We start from the raw sequence: 13,342 nt of genomic DNA on the forward strand, positions 1-13,342 counted from the left end.
TTAGGAGATTGGAAGGAAACACAAAAAGTAAGACTTTTCAAGACAACCTCATTCACACTCTTTACTTGAATTATTTACTCTTGTTTTATTATTAATTTTTATGCTGTTCAATTGACTACAATTCAAAACCCAGTGTATTCATACCATGTGCTAAGATATGCTCCTTCCTATATGTGTTCCTCTAAAGAACCATCTGGATCTTGTGGGGGATATTTTCCTTTGTGGTATATCAAAGCCAGGAGCTCGTGGTTTTCCTTTATTTTTTAAGGGAACACTATCATGTAGCATCTGGGACCAGAAAGAAATCTTGATGTTATATATTTTACAGATATTTTCTTTTTGGATTTTTTTTCCTCTAAGAGAAAAGCTTTTGTTAATGTGTCATGTAAAAATACATTAATTAGTAACTTGTCAAGAAGTGCTAGATTCCATTCCTGTGCAGGTCCATTTATATATGTTCCTGAACAGCTAATATTTCATTTAGTTTCCAATTAAACTTGCTCAAATACATTTTTGAAGTGCATTGCTTAAAATTTACATTCAAGGCAAGAAAACGAGTTTGTCAGTAAATGTAGTAATTAAGGAAGTCCCAAGTCTGTATTTTTAAGATACTAGAGGTAATTGTAACTAATCACTTTAACTTAAAGAAATAGAATTGGAAATACCCCCCTCCCCCCGCCACCCCCTACCAAAACCATACCTTAGTCACTTTGGAATTATAACCGTCTTTTACGTCTATCAATATAAATGTATTGCATTTGGCATTCAAATTTCTTTCAAAGGGATAAATTTCGAATTTTTTTTTTTCATTGTAGCTTCTGATCTTTAAATGTACTGAACAGGAGGATTTGGGGAGCTTGTCTTGTCTGATAGGTGTTAAGTATCTATGACGACAAATTTGTGCTGAAGCAATGTGCAATATGGACTAGTAATATCTTTACAAGACTATTTTGGAAATTATCACGTTGATGTTATTAATGACGTGGGTTTATTAGCATTTGGGTAATTAAGAAAAAACAGTACTAGAATTAAAAAAAAAAAAAAAAAAAAAAGGTAAGAAGGGCGAAACAGAGTTCTCCACTCCTCTCCCAACCCTCATTCCTTTGGAGGCTCGCGCCCTCTTGGAATAGCAGGTTCCTGCATGTGCCAGAAATCCGGTCCCGGCAAAGCTAGGCGCTCTGCAATGCCAGGCGTTCCCAGCTAGGGACTCCTGGCTGCTTGGAGCTTGAAAACACCTGGCGTGGTTCTCGAGGGCCCTAGAGGCTTCTGCCACGGACTGGTCGGCTCTGGGGTTGTAGGCAGAAGGCTCTAAGCGGTCGGAAGGGTTTCCTGTGTGTCAGCAACTTCACTTTGCCGAGATAGCTGGCGGAAGAGGGAAGGAGCGCTCGCGGGCCAATCGCCTGCCAGCAGCCACCTTGGAGCGCACCCCTCTCCCTCGCCGCCGACTCCGGTAGCAGCGTGCCGGCAGAGGCTGAACACACTCGGCCTCGGCGGAGACCTGCTCCCCAGAAGACGCCTCCTGCTTCCCACTGCGCCCTACCTCGCGGGCTGGCTGCTGGGCGAGCTCGGCGGAGGCACGCCCCTCGCCTCCCCGCGGAGTGCGGACTCGCCCCGGTGCCCAAACTCCGCCCACCCTCTCGGGAGCTCAGCTCTCCCGCCTAACCCCGGCACACCGGACAGAGCTGGGCCTGGGGAAGGGGTTCCTGAACTGCGCGGACGCCGAACGGGACGCGCTGCAGAAGCGCACGAGTCTGCGGCCACGCGCGCTCCGATGGCTGCCAGGAGCTGAGCTCAGGGTGGGCGGAGGAAGCGGTTAGACGCCCCGAAACTGAGCTGCACGTTTCTAAGGTAGGGAGGAGGAAGATGCCCCCAATTAAGTTGATCTTTGAGCCAAGGAGGTTGGGGAGCACCCTCCCCAAGCTAGAGCCCTGCAGAGCGAGTTTCCCTTGACCTCGCTGCGCCTCTGGCGCGCTCTGCAGCGCGGACCCGCGGCCCCTCGGGAAAGCGCAGTCGGAAAGTTATCCGCGGCGGTTCCCTGCGCGCCCTGTTGTGTAAGCTCGGCGTTGCCAGCGGACGGAGAAGTTGCTGGCTTGCCCGATAGCCCAGTTCGGTGGCGGCCCGGGGCGGATTTCATGGCCTGCGGCGAACGCGGGGCCAGAGCTGGCGTGGGCGAGCCCCTGCGCGCCCCCTCCCGCGGGGATCCAGTTCGCCTGCTCCCTTCCGCTCGCTGGCTTTTCCGATGCTTGCTGCGCCCCTGGCCGCCGCTGCCCTCTCGCCGCCTCCTACCCCTCGAAGCCGCCGCCTAAGTCGAGGAGGAGAGAATGACCGAGGTGCTGTGGCCGGCTGTCCCCAACGGGACGGACGCTGCCTTCCTGGCCGGTCCGGGTTCGTCCTGGGGGAACAGCACGGTCGCCTCCACTGCCGCCGTCTCCTCGTCGTTCAAATGCGCCTTGACCAAGACGGGCTTCCAGTTTTACTACCTGCCGGCTGTCTACATCTTGGTATTCATCATCGGCTTCCTGGGCAACAGCGTGGCCATCTGGATGTTCGTCTTCCACATGAAGCCCTGGAGCGGCATCTCCGTGTACATGTTCAACTTGGCTCTGGCCGACTTCTTGTACGTGCTGACTCTGCCAGCCCTGATCTTCTACTACTTCAATAAAACAGACTGGATCTTCGGGGATGCCATGTGTAAACTGCAGAGGTTCATCTTTCATGTGAACCTCTATGGCAGCATCTTGTTTCTGACATGCATCAGTGCCCACCGGTACAGCGGTGTGGTGTACCCCCTCAAGTCCCTGGGCCGGCTCAAAAAGAAGAACGCGATCTATATCAGCGTGCTGGTGTGGCTCATTGTGGTGGTGGCGATCTCCCCCATCCTCTTCTACTCAGGTACCGGGGTCCGCAAAAACAAAACCATCACCTGTTACGACACCACCTCAGACGAGTACCTGCGAAGTTATTTCATCTACAGCATGTGCACGACCGTGGCCATGTTCTGTGTCCCCTTGGTGCTGATTCTGGGCTGTTACGGATTAATTGTGAGAGCTTTGATTTACAAAGATCTGGACAACTCTCCTCTGAGGAGAAAATCGATTTACCTGGTGATCATTGTACTGACTGTTTTTGCTGTGTCTTACATCCCTTTCCATGTGATGAAAACGATGAACTTGAGGGCCCGGCTTGATTTTCAGACCCCAGCAATGTGTGCTTTCAATGACAGGGTTTATGCCACGTATCAGGTGACAAGAGGTCTAGCAAGTCTCAACAGTTGTGTGGACCCCATTCTCTATTTCTTGGCGGGAGATACTTTCAGAAGGAGACTCTCCCGAGCCACAAGGAAAGCTTCTAGAAGAAGTGAGGCAAATTTGCAATCCAAGAGTGAAGACATGACCCTCAATATTTTACCTGAGTTCAAGCAGAATGGAGATACAAGCCTCTGAAGGCACAAGAATCTCCAAACACCTCTCTGTTGTAATATGGTAGGATGCTTCACAGAATCAAGTACTTTTCCCCTCTTTAACTTGCTAGTTTAGGAAAAAATCAAACCAAGAAAATAGTGAGTTAAAAAAATAATAGAAATGCCCACATCCACACTTAGCTTGTTTGGGTTTGCTTTCAAAGTCTCTCTTCCTTCTGACTAGAAGTATGTATAATAAAACAATACTACCTAGTTAAACATTTACTTTCTCTTTTGCCTTTAAAATGTGCAAGCTTTTCTGTTTAAAGTGTGTGTGCACATGAGTACTGGGGCTGTTTTTGATATTAGTAATTTCTCTAAGAAAACTAGCCCCCTGCAACTTGAGTTTGTGGTTTATCTAGCCTTTATTGTTTTTTTAAAATCCACAGTAGGAATAAAAAATCTACATTCTCAGAAATATCTAGCATGGTATATAACAAAACACTAAACTCATCAGTTCATCCGGCATCAGATCAATGGATCTCTGAGCGGGGTGTGTTTTTCAGTGTCTTATAAGCATAGATGATAGTTGACTGAGTTTCTTTAGGGCATTGAATAGACAAGTAAAGCTAATGAACTTAAAAGCCTGAAAAGTGATTGTTTTCCAGTTATTTCTGGAAAAGGTCTCATTATATATTGGGTGCTAAATGTTTGATGGGGAAAGCCTGCATATATTATCGTACTGGTAAAATGCATTCAAAATAATTAAAGTGCATGTATTTTCCTTGTAAACACCATGAGCTCTCTTAGACATCTTGTGATAAAGAGCATTTACTTGCCCCACTGCTGTGCAATGCCTTAGGACTTTGTTTGTGTTCCAGGACAAGTGTTCACTCACATCTGTAAAAACAATTTTAAGAATTGCAAATAAATTACAGACCAGAGATTGAGTAAAGTCAAATAACTGTTAGTAAGTTGAAGGATATTGGACAGGAGGACAGTATTTCAGAAAAGGAGAGGTTGACAGTCATCCACAAGGCATAGCCTCCAAGTATACTCTCAAATGTATGAAGCAACTGGGGTGGGCAGAAGACATTTTAGAATGAGGGCTTTAGTTTAAATTAAAATCATGGTGGAGAAGACTCTTGCTTCCTCCAAGTGTTTGAAAACACAAAGTGCGATATGAAAAGAAGAAACAGAATTTGTTTAGGTTGCATTGATAGAATGGGAAGCTATAATCTTTGAATAAACCTTACATCTCAATATTTAAAGAAAAAACATATATATGGAGAGGGAAATATAGAGAATTAAAGTACCTAGATACCATAGCACTGAAAAGTAAAGTACTAATCAAACTACTAATAGAGAGAAGACTATTGGTCAGTGTTTTCTATTATATTTGTTCTCTGCCAGGTGTTAATGAAAAATTTGTAAAATGCTTCAACAATGTTAATAATTTTAATGAATATTGCTGCATGTCTAGTCCTTGAAATGGTCAAATTCTATATAATGAGAATAATAAGGTGAGATAATGCAATTGACAATCCCAAACAAATAAATCCAGTGTCAAAGGAATTTTTAGTTTTGGAAGCTATCCCTCATAAAGTCAACATCAGAGTTTGCAACTGATGGTGGCATAACTTGTTTGAAAGCACTTTACAAGTACAGCAACATGGGGCTGGATGTTAAGGCAAGAAAGAAACTTAGTGCCCTGTGGACCATAATGACAGGAAATTCAGGTCTTGATTTCAGTTCTTGCAATGCCTATGTAGATTGAGGATTTGTGAGACCTTCAAAGTAGCTTCACTTTACCCAATCTCTGGCCACTAAGATCAATGAAGAAAAGCTGTATTTAACCTTCCAAAGCAGTGATTCTTTTTACATGTTCAGTTTTAATGCATAGGATTATAGAAACCAAATCAAGAAGAAACCTACTACACCTCCTTATTTTGAGGAAAGAGAGGGTTAGCAAAGTTCTCACTTCATCAGGCTCAAATAACATCCGTTTTAGATTCCTACAAGACAAAATCTAAAATATGTCATTACTTTATTGACCTTGTTAAACAAGATCAATATCATTAAACTGACCAAGATGGAAATTACAGGACTTGTACCAGACTTGAACTTGTAGCCTAATGATACACATTTTTACAATATTTCTTCACCATTTACTTTAGTTTTCTTTCTTTTAGGTCTCAGGATGCTCAGCTTAATTTAGAGTATGTGTTAAGTACATTGTTTCAGCGTCCAGAGAATTTTGTGAGTGTGGATCCAGTGAGGACGTGAACAGTAACTAGAAATGCTTGTTTACTACTTGGCATGTTTTTTCCAAAGTGTTTCTTCTTTAGCTTCATACATCACATATGGACACTGATGACATGTGAATGCATGCCACATAGTAACAAGAATGATCTTGCCAACTCCTTCCAGGCCAAAAGAAGCCTCTGGGAAGGTGTGCCAATGGTGAAAACGTACAGAGGGTCAGGATGAAGCAGTGATCTCTATTGGCTGAAAAACTGATCAGGTCATATGATGATTGAAGTATGTTTATAGTAAGGGCAGAAATGTGTTGGCATTTGGATAAAAAAACTGCTAACGTTATAGAACTTATTACCTAACAAAATTTCACACCACAAAAAATATTTTAATGGCAAATTCAAGGTGTTTTATTGCTTACAAATCAGCATCTTTGACTCTTTGAACATCAATTTGTGTTTACATTGAAATGACAAAAAGACAAACTAAGAAGAAATACAGCATGCAAGTTGGAATTCAGAGTTAAAACCATGATGTTGCCGCACAGCCAGCTATGTGACTGTTGACCCTTTCAAGAACACACATGGATTTAAAAGTTGGATGACATCCATTGTTGGGGCCTTGGGGGATATAGTAAAGCATGAAAACTAAACAGCCAGGAGCCTGTGAAATCTGCTACTGTATTTTCCGGGACTTCATTCCACTCCTTGGCTAAAAAATCTTGTAAGTTTCACAGATTATGATGTGGACCTGTCATCTGTAAATTGTCTCAATCTACTCAGACAAGACACTAAACTGTCTTTGGATACTATAGATGTCAGTGCTTATAGCAGCTGGAATTTGGCTAGTGACAATGTTTAAAGATGTAATACTAGTTAGTATCTATTGAAGCTTAAACTTTGCTGGTCAGGTTGTAGCTATTGTAATAGTATTTATTGAAGAAGCTCACAGTCCTTCAGTTGTACAGACTGAAAAACTTTCATGAAAGATCCAACATACTAATGTAAATTATATTTATTACAATGTATAATATTAATGTGTCAAACTGGTGTATTTTACAAAATATATAATGCATACATAAATAAGAGTTGTATATTACAGTGCTTTTCAAATATCAGTATCTTGGAATATTTAAGTCTTCACATTTTTTGGTCTAAAATATGAAAATGTTTCATGATACAAGTGATTAATTTTCCCTAGTAGTGCTTTTGCATGTTTGCCTTTTTATTTAAGTTTTTTTCTATATAGACACAATTTGGTGTCAGACTATCATAAGATCGATAGTGAATATAAAATATCTTAGCCAAATGGGGTCTGTATTGTCTACATTTTATATATTAAATAAAAGTTTTTGTTGTCTTTTCAGGAGGTTTAGAGTATTGTCACTAAATATGGTCAAAGCTTCCCTTTCCAAATGCAAAAGTCTTGTCCTACATTTAAAGTTGATCTGTCATGTTTTAGCAGTCAAGTGGGATGGGCATTATATAAACAACATTACAATGTAAGGAAAATCTTTAAGAAGATGGGGAGAGAAAAAGGCAGCTGGTATAATCAGTTACTGCTGCTTAGTTCTACTTAATTTTTTGTGTTGCTTCTTCTTAAGGTGAGATAGCATAATCTTAATTGTTTTGAGATGGAATTTTAAAGTAACACACTACCAGCGAGTTCAACACTGCTATTGATTTTAATCTGTTTTTTTTTGTTTAGTTGATAACTTAAATTCCAAGTTTTATAGTGATAATTGTATATTATTTGGCTGCTGAATTCTGTTACAGTTTTTTTATTCTGTTGTACATTGTATTATACACATAATCACAAATTAATATGAAGGTGAATATATGTTACATATCAAAATTTGTGAATTTGAATTATAGTATGTTTTAGTGCTATTGCAAAAAAAGTTTATTTTTATATTATCTGTGATTTTAATATAGATGATTGAACTAGATTTCTTTTTGAGTGATAGTGCCATTGAATGAGCAGTATGGAAACAGTGTTACTTGATATTTTGAGCTTTCTCAGGTTTATCTAAATCAGTGGTAGCTTAACAAAACCCAGACTAATTGTGTGTAATTGTATTTTTAATAAAAGGAAAGTACATTTCCTATAATAGCATAGTACTGTTTGCATGTAAGAGTATGCAAAACCTTGTGTGTGTGTGTGTGTGTGTGTGTCTTAGTGTGTGTAAGGCATGGCAGCCAACTTTGTATCTGCTATTTTTAGTACGAGCAGAGCTTCATAATTGTGGTCACTAGAACTGTACTTACCATGGACAATTAAAACTGAAAAAGACTCAATAAAACTATGAAACATGGTTTGATGGCTTCTATGTTATTACAGTGTTAATACAAATTTTGCCAAACTTTAACAAATAATGTACAGACTGAGAAGTACTGTAAAACACATTGAACTAATTCAGTTGTTTTTTAAGGTGAAGACTGGGCTCTAAAAACCACAGTGTTAAAGGTAGAATCCTGGTGCAAGATAGGTAAAATTATCAATATTTGATATTCAATTGCCAATAGGAATGTGAGCTAATTTTTTATTGTAAAATACTTCATGCTACCTTAATGTGTGCTTCTCATACTGGTGTTCTGTGTTTAAAATGTTGGCTGTAATTTTTTCTCATCTAATTTTTAATCAGGGTAACCACGCTAATAATTCTTTGTGGATTCTATTTATTAGCATACATCACCTGCTTTTTCCAGGTTTGTTAAAAAATGTATTGTGCCGCAGTGAAAACAGTGTACAATGAAATGGGAGCATGCTTAAAGCATTACCTTTTTTTTTACCTCAGTTGAGAAGGTAAGTGCACAATGGTCCTGTGTTGGGTTTTCTGGTTGTGTGCTGAGATAGGTGCTCTATAAGGGAAACCTGTGGATAGAAAATACAGATTTCTTGCAGCCTTTAAGACGTGTGTCAGTCAGTATTAACTCCTTAATTAGATGTACTATGCAGACTTTGCCTTTTGGGAATCCTCATTTATTAACATCAGCTTAAGTAGAGTTTTCTGTGGGCATATATGTATGTATGTGTGTGTGTATGTGTCTTAGTACATACATAGAAATTATATAGGAGATAATTATCTTTCTGACTTAATAATTTACCCTAAAGCTTTGAGCATCTTTTGATTTTTGAAATCACCGAGGGATTAAAGTCAGAGACCCTTTTCTCTCTACAAGTTAATATCCATTTTGATTCCCTCTCCTATTTTAATGATCTGAAAAGTTTATTTTCTTTCTTTAGGAGATTTTAGAATTTTTCCCCAAAATATGGTCAGATCAAATACAAAAAGCTTGTCCTAAATTCAAAGTAGATCTATTATGGCTTAGAAGTCTGATAGGATGGGGCATTACAGACAAAGCAGATGTCACTAGAAATCCATGTTAATGTTAACACTGTGCATACTTGGTTAATCCTGCAAGGTTATATTGCCTTGGGCTGGACCCTGGGGACTGACATCCCCAGTCAGCATGGCTGCTGGGACTGACAGTTCTAACAGCAGCTGTGGATGGAGTCAGGCCTCTGGGCTGAGCAGCTGACAGAACTGCAACTCTTTGGGAATGGAAGTGGGTAGGGGACAGGGGATGGGAGGCAAGTGGAGGCTGTTGGTACTTCAAAGAGGGGGAAAAATGCACTGCCTTTCCTGATTACCTGATAGGGAGAAATCACAACTGTGCAAAGTTGGAAAATTCATGAAGAAGACAGACTAAAAAAGATAGAGACCTTGGAAATGATCCAAATCCATCACCTTGGTTTATAGGTGAGACTAAAATATTCACATTCAAAAGTGGAGCTAGTAAAGAATGTGGCGTTCTCATTTCTAAAACATTCCTCTCGTATCCCAAGACTTTTCAAACTGTAGGTCTTGACTCATGAAAGTGTCATGGAATAAATATGATGGGTTATGATTGACACTAACGAAATAGAGTAGATCAGAGGCCATAACTCAGTAAGTAATTGTGGTTTTAATTTCAGACACACATACTAACACAACACAATGCATATACATACATTTACCTGTATTCGTGGCATGGGTCGCAGTGGACATTTCATTTTCTATTGTTGACATCATCAGAAAAGTTTGAAAATTCACTGCTACTCAGTAAAAAAGTGGCATAGAGTTAAAGGAATAGAGGATAAGAGGTGGTTTTTCAAAATTATTTTAACATAAATGCAAAGATAATTATATTACTTGCACTTGTTCTTTTTTCTTTTAACGTTATTTTCTTCTGAATATCCCTTTCTGAAGTCCCAAAGAAATTAAAGCATCCTTTTAGCCTACATCTAAGAATGACTATTTGTAGTTAATATAATTGAACCCCAGCTTTATGTAAACTTTGATAGCTTAACCTTCGTACTGTTTCCTCTGGTTTGAAGAGTTAACAGCAAAAGAGCAAACCTTCACTGTTTGACAGCATCAGCTTTGCAGTCAAAAAAACCTTAGCCTTGAGCCCACCTCTGCCACTTACTACTTGTGTACCCTGGGCAAGTTATTTAAACCTTGTTTGTTGTGTGTTCCTCAACCATAAAGTGGGCATTATAAGATGCAGTTCATAGGATATTGGAAGAATAGGCAAAGCATACAAAGTATGCCATTCTTGAGGCTGCTAAGGATTTTGCCACTCCATTAGCTATTTTATTGTTATTCTTATTGTTGTTCTGTAATTTCTATTGTCTTCTTCCACACCATGGAGGCTTTGTGGGATTGAGAGATTGAGTGCATTTAATATTGTTCTTTTGGATACTCCATTGAATGTCTGAGGTCCGAATAACAGGCAAGTATTCAACTTTTTGATGCTTTGCACTGTGATATGCACTCTATGGGACAAAGACACAGAAGACAAAGTATGTATAATTAAAAATATATTACAAGAAGGTCTTCTGACCTCTTCATCTGGGCCTTACCTCTCTAGTTCATGGTTTATTTTCAGTTACTGCAGTCCAGAGTCTGGTCTTCACTTTTGCAGATTCAGAAACTTGATCTTAGCAGTTCACCTACAGTTTACCAACTCCAGAGGACTGACTCATACCAAGCAAACTGACAAGAGAATCATTTACCAACTAGATTGCCAATTTATGAGTATACAATGACTATATCTCAGTCCCAATAACATCTGTTTGTTCAAGGAGGATATAATTATGGATCATAACTTACAATTAGAATAAGAAGGTGATATTCTTGAAGAGAAATTCCAGTAAGATAGAGCAGCTGAAAGAATTGCCTATCCCAGGAGATACTGGCCTTGATAATAAGCATCTACCCTATACTCTGCCTGCCCGGAACAGTTTAGCAGCACATGGATTAAAATTTCCACATTTTGTTTACTTTCTTTTAAAACTAGTCACTACCATTCTTCTTTGCATGCAAATGATGTTTTAATAATATCTCCCACCTGAGAGTATGGAAGGAGTATGGTGGTAAAGAGGGCTGCAATGTGTGCTAGGGTAGAGAGAGAGATACTTAAAAGATATCCAATTGGAAAAGTGCAGTAAGTCATTGCAAATGACATTCCAGCATTCAGGGCAGAGTTGTAGCATGAGATTAAAGTTTGAAAATCATCCACAGGCAAACAATAGCTATTAACCAAGGAAATAGAAGCAATTATCTGGGGAGTCCATGTAGACAGAGAAGAAAAAAGGGGCAGCAAGGGAGGAGGGAGCAGTGTGCTGTAAGCAACACCACCAACAAGGATGCGATGGACAGACAGGATGGGATTGTCGTAGATGATCCAGGACTGAGACTGAGGAAATCAGTCTCAGAAGAGAATTTAGGAAGAGGTAATTCTGTGTCACCTGTTACAAAAAGGACAAAAAAGAGTCTGCTGGATTTATACATTAGAAAGCATTGGTGTTTTGGAGGGCATATTTAATAAAAATAGTAATTGTTACTGATCACTGAAGAAGTGTTTTAGTAGGAGGATTATAGGTTAGTCGCTAGAGGCAGAGAGATTAGAAATAGAAAAAGGGATAAAGAGGAATTGCTCAAAGCAAAAAAGCTCCACTTGAAAATTGGTGTATATGATGATGTCAAAAGGACAAAGGAGAAGGGGTAGTCGAGGAAAAGGGTAGCTGTGGGTATTGAAGTTAAGTGGTGGCAAAGGCCATCAGAGTAGAGGAGAGCTGTAATTGTGAGGCTGAGACATTGTTTGGATCATGGAGTGGCAGAAAGACTGGTTTTGTAGAGGAAATTAATTTGAAGTTTGGTGAATGAGAGCACTGAGTAAGGGGGAAGCTAGCAAGAACTAGTTGGCAGTGTCAAAAAAAAAGATTTACATGGCAGTGGAAGAAGAATGTCAAGAAACAGTGGGGAGTTGGAAGAATGCCTGTTCCTTTTCTGGTGTGCAAGAATAGCAAAATAGCAAACATGGTGTCTATTGAAAGAAGGAGTGAGGGGAATATATTTTAATTTTGACTTTTATTTTAGATACAGAGCATACATGTGCAGATTTGTTACATGGGAATATTGTGTGATGCTGAGATTTGGGATATGGATCCCTTCACCTAGGTAGTAAGCATGGTACCCAATAGGTAGTTTTTCAACCCACGCCCCCTTCCCTTCCTCTCCTCTCTAGTAGCCTGATATGGTTTGGCTGTGTCCCCACCCAAATCTCATCTTGAATTTCCACATGTTGTGGGAGAGACCTGGTGAAAGGTAATTGAATCATGGGGGTGAGTGTTTCCTATGTTGTTCTCCTGATATTGAATAAGTCTCACAAAAACTGATGGTTTTAAAAATGGGATTTCTCCTGTACAAGCTCTCTTGTCTGCCACCATGTGAGCTGTGGCTCTCACCTTCTGCCATGATTGTGAGGTCTCCCCAGCCACATGGTACTGTAAGTCCAATAATCCTCTTTTTTTTTGTAAATTGCCCAGTCTCTGGTATGTCTTTATCAGCGGTGTGCAAACAGACTAATAGAGTAAATTTGTACCAGTAGAGTGAGATATTGCTGAAAAGATACCTGAAAATGTGGAAGCGACTTTGGAACTGGGTAACAGGCAGAGGTTGGAACAGTTTGGAGGACTCAGAAGAAGACAGGAAAATGTGAGAAAGTTTGGAACTCCCTAGAGACTTGTTGAATGGCTTTGATCAAAATGTTGATAATGATATGGACAACGAACTCCAGGTTGAGGTGGGTCTCACAGGGAGATGAGAAACTTGTTGGGAACTGGAGCAAAGGTGACTCTTGTTAAGTTTTAGCAAAGAGACTGGTGGCATTTTACCCCTGCTCTAGAGATATGTGGAATTTTGAACTTGAGAGAGATGATATAGGGATCTGGCAGAAGAAATGTCTAAGCAGCAAAGCATTTAAGAGGCTATTTTGTGCTGTTAACGGCATTCAGTTTTATAAGGGAAGCAGGGCATAGAAGTTTGGAGAATTTGCAACTTCACAATGCAATAGAAAAGAAAATCCCATTTTCTGAGGAGAAATTCAAACCAGCTCTAGCAATTTGCATAATAAACAATTAGCCAAATGTTAATCCCCAAGACAATGGGGAAAATGTCTCCAGGGCATGTCAGAGGTCTTCACAGCAGCCCCTCCCATCACAGGCTCAGAGGCCTAGGAGGAAAAAGTGGTTTCATGGGCCATGCCCAGGGTCTCTCTGCCATGTGCAACCTAGGGACTTGTTACCCTGTGTCCCAGCCACTCCAGCCATGGCTGAAAGGGCCCAATGCAGAGCTTG

The 13,342-nt window shown here is 40.3% G+C and overlaps 1 protein-coding gene across 1 annotated transcript; it reads left to right on the forward strand.

Annotated features, from left to right (window-relative positions):
• Window positions 1-728: 728 nt before the first annotated feature.
• On the forward strand, window positions 729-7,971 carry P2RY1 (purinergic receptor P2Y1). Its single transcript, XM_008951853.4, has 2 exons — window positions 729-3,482; window positions 5,593-7,971. Exon 1 carries the CDS (start codon window positions 2,322-2,324, stop codon window positions 3,441-3,443), a length of 1,122 nt encoding a protein of 373 aa, XP_008950101.1. The 5' UTR covers window positions 729-2,321; the 3' UTR covers window positions 3,444-3,482; window positions 5,593-7,971.
• Window positions 7,972-13,342: the final 5,371 nt, after the last annotated feature.

The sequence above is a fragment of the Pan paniscus genome, chromosome 2 (assembly GCF_029289425.2).
Source record: "Pan paniscus chromosome 2, NHGRI_mPanPan1-v2.0_pri, whole genome shotgun sequence".
Classification (NCBI taxonomy): Eukaryota; Metazoa; Chordata; class Mammalia; order Primates; family Hominidae; genus Pan; species Pan paniscus.

What these genes read in the sequence shown, in the direction of transcription:
- P2RY1 (XM_008951853.4), top strand. Translation starts at nt 2,322, where the DNA reads ATGACCGAGGTGCTGTGGCCGGCTGTCCCCAACGGGACGGACGCTGCC.